The sequence below is a fragment of the Anopheles nili genome, chromosome 2 (genome assembly GCF_943737925.1).
Source record: "Anopheles nili chromosome 2, idAnoNiliSN_F5_01, whole genome shotgun sequence".
Classification (NCBI taxonomy): domain Eukaryota; kingdom Metazoa; phylum Arthropoda; class Insecta; order Diptera; family Culicidae; genus Anopheles; species Anopheles nili.
Window position 1 is genome coordinate 38937440 of NC_071291.1, and position 6552 is coordinate 38943991.

General features: G+C 50.2%; 1 protein-coding gene across 1 annotated transcript; it reads right to left on the minus strand.

The window, feature by feature from the left end:
* Nucleotides 1–947: 947 nt before the first annotated feature.
* On the minus strand, nt 948–6106 carry LOC128722731 (connectin). The gene is made up of 3 exons (XM_053816413.1): nt 5238–6106; nt 4943–5159; nt 948–1504 (listed from the first exon to the last, which is right to left on the minus strand). Exons 1-3 carry the CDS (start codon nt 6093–6095, stop codon nt 948–950), a joined length of 1632 nt encoding a protein of 543 aa, XP_053672388.1. The 5' UTR covers nt 6096–6106.
* Between the last annotated feature and the right edge of the window lie 446 nt (nt 6107–6552).

Consider the following 6552-nt stretch of genomic DNA (forward strand, 5'->3'; position numbering starts at 1 on the left):
CCGAAGGTGGAAAATAATGAAATTATTTCACAGCGAGTTTACACAGCAAGCGGCAAATGGCTCTGAGAAGGAGCGTATTTCAAGCCGGCAGCGGGTGCTGTGACGCAGGAGCAAAAGAAAAAAATAATAATCTCATGCACCAACGTGACCATTTTAAAAGCCCATGGCGCATCTCAGAGTTGCATTAATTTCATCAACTCCAACTCGTTCGCGTGGATCCGATGGAAATGTGAGACGAATGCATGTCTCTTCCGATGCGATTACCTCCGGCAGAGTGCTCTGAGTAATTCCTTGATCGGATTTGTGACTTCCATCAGCCATTAGGACCCCTTTGCTGGACCATTTTTCATTCGCAAATTCCTGCATGGCGCCCCGAAGTATGATAAAAAGCAGACCATCGAATAGAGCAACTCACCAAGCGATGCGGCAAGCGAGCTCGCGAATCGTGGAACTTGACGAAGAAATGTGAGACGAGCTCGTATCGTATTATGGGAACAATATCGTTCCATTCCCGCTATGTACATCCATTAAGATAGCTTTTATCTGTGTGCGTGTGCGTGGAAATTTGTGTTTGCTTGTGTCCCGTGGCTAATGGGACCGATACTTCCGGAAAATTGATCTCGCAAATGGTGCGCCTGAACGGATGAGGAAAAACTGTTATTTACAAGGCATTTGTTGGGCAGGTGTTCCTATGCGCCACGTGGCTGCTATTTAGAGTATTGGCATGCTTAGTTTTTAGTGCTTAGACACCACGAAATCGACCGTCCTCGCATCGTATAAATTCGTTTTCGCTCTAGATTACCTTCGTTTAGCTACTGCAAACCCTGGCGGGTTGCCCACCCATCGCTAACGCCACTATGTACACTCGACTCGCCCATGTCTTCGGCAGAAAAGACCGCTTGCTGCAGGCGCCTGACCTTGGGACAATCCGCGATCCGCGTTCTTGACTAACATTCCCGATTGGGTCGGGCCAGGTAGAGCAGAGAACTCGCACCGAGCAGCACTAGCGACCAACAGGTGAGGTGACGCGAGCTAGCAGCCACCGAGGTTGCCGTCACTGACGAACGCAAACCCAGATCGAACCCGATGGATTCGCGGGACAGCGGCAGCTCCGTCGGTTCATCCAGCTCCTTCGGGCAGGGCAGAATGGTGTCCTTGCGTAGCTTCATCAGCGTAACGAGCTGTAGCTGGTTCTTGTCTAGGGTAGCCGGATTTGGGCTGGCATCTCCAACCGGACGACTCGAGCCGTACTTTTTCTGCATCACTACGCCCGGCTTCCGGTGGCCACCGTCGTCGTAGTAGTCCTCGTCGAATAGGATGGACTCGTGCGCGGTTCGCCCGAAGTCCTTCAGCTGGTTGTGGGGCATCGCGGGTGCCATGTACGCCGCTTTCAGGTCGTACAGACACTCGACGTGCTGCAGCGTGTACCGCAGTTCCTCGTTTTTGGTGTTGTTGCGCAGGTCGAACAGCCACAGCAGCCGGCAGTCACACAGGAATCGGTTTTCTGAAACGTAAGAGAAGCCAGGACGAAACCGTGAGTGATTGAAGAATGCATGGTTATGGTGGATTGATGTGCTGCGTTACGCGAATGATTGACAGGGCTCGATTCTTAAAAGCCATATGCCACTGGTACTGGCATTATGCGAAACTAAACGCATTCGATGATGTTTCGTAAAGTTTGTGAGGTCTGTTTTCGACAGTTTGTGCCAACTGGCGATGCCTTTCGGTGACAAATTGACCGTTGGCATCGCGCTGACGCTGTACTTACTTCGAGAGCACTATCCTAAACACTGACAGCGCCAGCAGGCCATGGTTATTTAAAAAAAAAACACTCTAACGGTAGCCGCCTGTACTGATGTTTGCTCGCAGCGACCTTGCAAGCATTCCATCTTTTTTGACAGTTTGACAAGTTGGCGAAAATCGGTCATAAACTCGCGCGCCTGTCAAACACGCACATTGTTAACTTTCGGACCTACGCTTCATCGCGCGTTGTTTGCGTTGTCGTCGTTTTACCGGCTGCCTTCGAGTGCAAACGTCAAGTACTTCAAGTAAGACGCATGTCGAGTGGAGGTAACTAAAGCTTAAAAATAAAATAAAAAACACATACAACTGGTGGGTTCACCGACCATCAGCAAAATAGGCGGTCGTTTTACGTTGACGCCTTCAACCGGGTTGAAAGTGGCAGAATTTATTACACCATCAAGCATCAGTGGAAACCACCCGTTCGACCTGTCGACGAGAGTTTACTTTTCATCGCGTGCCACTTTTTCTGACTTTCTTGCAACCGGAAAACAACCCACGCCACGAGTCTGACGGAAATCCATCAATAATCCGGTGAGTTGATGAAACTTTCGTTGGCCGTAGTTAGCCGCTGGAGTTTGATATTATCGCCATCGAAATGAGCCCGCCCTGGCTGAAGTTAAGTTCGCGCCTTTCTCGCCTGTCAAGCTAAAGTTCCCGGATATGCCGGAGTTTAAGTAACGTTGAGCAAAACGTAAAAGTGCGAGTAGAATGCTCCCGTTCCATACCACGCCAAGTATCGCCCTCACGATCGACAGGTGAGCCGGCGTGATTGATTTCGGCGTCCGGCTAAATCCTGCCTATTGAATCAATATGCAGCGCAATATTCTAGAGAACCGCATCGCACGGAACAATGGGCGCGGTTTCGCAGGGACCTCTCACCCGGTGAAAGTTTAACTCAAGGTTCAGGGCAAGAAAAGCAATCATCTCTTTGCGGGACTATTTATTAATCGAAGATATGGTCAATTTTGTGGCGCCACGATACCCGAACCCTGCACTTGACACAGATCGCTTTGGCAGGGCGGACAAGCTTCGAGGAGCAACTTTTCTTCAATACCACAAGGGAACGAGCCACCCCAACGGCTCGACCACGACGAGCGGTCGGTTGGCCAGCGTTGACGTTGAGAAGGCGCCCGGATCCGACGTACGGTGGTGAAAGTTTATTTAGCTTTTACGGCTAATGAAAATTTAAATGAACTCCAAAGTGTGCCCCACCCAAGCGTAGGGTGGGTTTTCCCGGCTAGCGAGAGTGGGGTGTGGGATGTGGAAAAAAAAAATCACACGAAATTGACGCGTGGGCCGGGAGCGCAAACTCTCGCTCCGGTTAATGAAAACGATGATTGATGGTACTTTTCCCACAGCAGCGGGCTCCAGTTTCGGGTGAAGTTGAGATGATTTTTTTCTTTGCCACTCATTTTCAGCATCAAACCTGCGCGCTGGTTTCAATCGCCCACCGCACGATGCGTTGAGCGGTCACTTTGGTCGGTGTTTGGAATTTTAGACCACCCCCAAATGAAGGTTTTTCCGGTGCGTCCGGGTGGCCATTTCCATGCCCACCAGTGACAGTTTACGGAGGCTGGAGCCCGAAGTTGGTAATTGTGATTGATGTCGGAGTGATTTTTTCCATTCCCGCCCCATCGTTAAATAATGTCCGATCCTGACGGGGTAATGCCGAGCAAGCGAAAGTTTTTCCAAAACCAGTGACGGGGAGATGGATGGAGAGATATTCTGTGGCGCAGGCTGGCGCGTACCGAAAACCCAGCGGTTGTGCTCAGGTGCCCTCGTAAACATGCATCGAAAATAGGCGCCGGCTGGCTAGTGTTATTTCTGTTAATTAAAAAACAATTGCCGAACCGTTCCTTTTCGAAAAAGTGCCTCTTCCTCACGGCCTGAGTGTTCTTCTTTTTTATTTGCTTCTTCCCCCGACAGGCGTCGAATGTATTTCTTGCCGGTCCTCCATTTGCAAACGCTTATCATTGCAAATGAGTTGTTGTAATGGAATTTAAAATTATGCATTGAAAATTCGTCCGACCCGCCGATGAAAAAAAAAAAAAAACGCTCACATTTGGCCACACACCGAAGCAAATGGGCAGAGCGCTGACCAGAGGGAATTATAAGTGAGAAATAACGCCTTTGATCTGCCGGCATACACCGTGATGAGGCACTGACAACTTTTTGCGGCTCCATCGAAAAGTGAAACAAACGAGAGAGAGAGAGAGAGAGAGAGAGAGAGAGAGAGAGAGAGAGAGAGAGAGAGAGAGGCCACCCAAACAAAATTACTTTACATATGCATGCGCGCTCAAGATCGCCCCAGCCCCAGGTGGGATGTTATTAAATTTATACGCCTCTTTCGTGCGGATCAAACGGACTGTTTAATTTGCAAGAAGTATTACCAGCTCACCGGTGAGCTATGAGCCGTGATGCGATAACCTCCCAGCCAGGTGATTCTTACCTCGAAAAGGCCAAGCACTTTCAGGATTAAAAACTCGAAACGTTTGACGAGTTTTTCGCTGGAAAAACCACCAAACACTCAATAACGTAATCGTTTCCACTTAGTTTTTATCCGTTGTTGAAAAATCCACCTTTCACCTGAAGCAGCCAAGCAACTCGATTCAAGTCTTATTCTCCCACAGGAGCAGCGATCTAAAATGTGTCACTCGTTTTTGCGACGTTTCGAGCCGTTTCTACTAGCCCGTTCTATATTGCCGGTTGTTCCGCTAGCCCCAAGCAACAGAAGCAACTTTTCCTTTGCCCTTGCGCCACAAACACGATAATAAAAAGGTAAAACTATACGCCAGGCTTCCTCCCGGGATGGGTCGGTCTTCCGGTAGGTCACCACGGCTTCGGTGGGTTCGTTTTCGTGCCTCGTGATCCGGTTTTATCTTTCGTCCCCCTAAAATCCCTCAATCAGAGCGTGCGCACACGAATGGCAAGGTGGGAGTGATAAAATAAAACGTCCTTTTGAGGCCACGGCATCGCCTGAAGGCAGCCCGATTCCGGAACCATTGTGGCACTAATTGGGTTGAGATTTGCACGTGTGTCTCGCACGTTGGGTGCTTTCGAAGCGTTCCGTTCGCAGTGTATCCTTTCGAATGGGAGACTTTGCTCCAGACTCACAGGTGCAGCAGAAACCGAGACGTACCTTTGAGGTGCAGAATGGCCGTACTGTTGACGAGGTTGTCCATTAGCGGCAGGAAGTTGTTGTACGTAATCGTTTCGAGCTGGTTCGCGTTAAGGTTCAGGTTGAGTACGGCCGGCACACCGGTGAAGATGCCTCGCTCGAGCCGTTTCAACCGGTTGTTCTCGAGGTTCAGCTTCCGCAGGTTGTTCAGCCCATCGAAGGCTCGGGCGGAGAGTTTCTGTGGAATAAAAAAGGAACAAAAAAGGAAGGGCCGATAAAACGCATCGTTAAGCGAGCCGTTCTCGCTCGTCCGCACCTCGATTTGATTGTGGTCCAGGTCCAGCTCCTGCAGGCTCCACAACTCCGCGAAGATCGTGTCACCAATGAAGGTGAGACTGTTGGCGGTCAGCTTGAGGATGCGCAGATTGCCGAGGCCCTTGAAGATTTCACGCGTCAACACCGCAATCTGGTTCGATTCGAGCTTCAGCTCGTCCAAGCTCGTCAGATAGGTGAACACGTCGTCGTGCAGCATTGACAGGTTGTTGTAGTCGAGATTGAGCTTGCGCAGGGCCGGTAGATGCACCAACGCCTCCTTATCCAGCTCGAGGATCTCGTTGCGTTCGAGGTTGATCTCCTCCAGGAACGGATGGTTCGCGAATGCGAACGGGTGCACGATTCGGATCTGGTTCTTGTGCAGCGTCACGTTGCGCAGCTCGGTCAGGTTACCAAACGCGTAGTTCAGCAGGTCCGGTATCACGCCGTACTCGATCGTCAGCTGCTTCAGGTACTTGAGCGTATGCAGCACGTCCGATGGTATGTACGCGAGGTTGCCAATCTTTTGCACCGTGATTTTGAGCTGCTCGAGCGTCGCCTGCGTCTGGAAAGCGAGCCAGTTGGTATCCTTGCGAGGCAGTTCCTTGCTGAAGATCCAGCAGTTCGCTTTTTGCGCTTTTACGTGTGGATCATCCGGCGAGCAATGGCACACCAGCTTCATTTCTCGGTCGCCCGAACAGAGGTTCATCAGCGGCGAAGGTACAACCAGCTGGGGCAGGTTCGGTTGCGAGGATTTTATCTTTTTGGCGTCCTTTTCACGGTACCGGCTCTCAATTGGGCTGGTGATCACGCACAGCACTAGCAGCGCTAGCGCTAGGTTGTGATATGTCGCTGCTGTCATCGTGAAGCCGGAGTTCGTTTCTCGCTTTCACACTTTGGGATGGCTCAAGGCTCTCTGTGGGAAATTAGAAAAAAAAAGTCGAAAGAAAAATTCGTTATTGCACATGACTTGCGAGTTTTGAAACAATGTGCTTGTGCTTTGCTGGATCTTTATTGATCTATGTTTGCCACAAATAGGTAATATTGTTTTGTTTGCCTCACGCAAAGCCATGCGATTGTTTCTCTTTCGAACTGGGCCCGCTTTCAGATAGTTACCGAATGATTTAGGACCAATCGACGAACAAACCATCGGGAATTATCCTCGGTTAGCCGTCGATATTGCCCCGAAGCAGATCGATTTGCTTGTTTTGCACCACGAACGGTTGGTTAGAAAATGAACTTTTCCGGTAACTTTCGCCGATTGAGCAACAAGCGGGCGAGAAGTTTTCGCTCAAACGAGCGCGGCCCACACGTGCCAG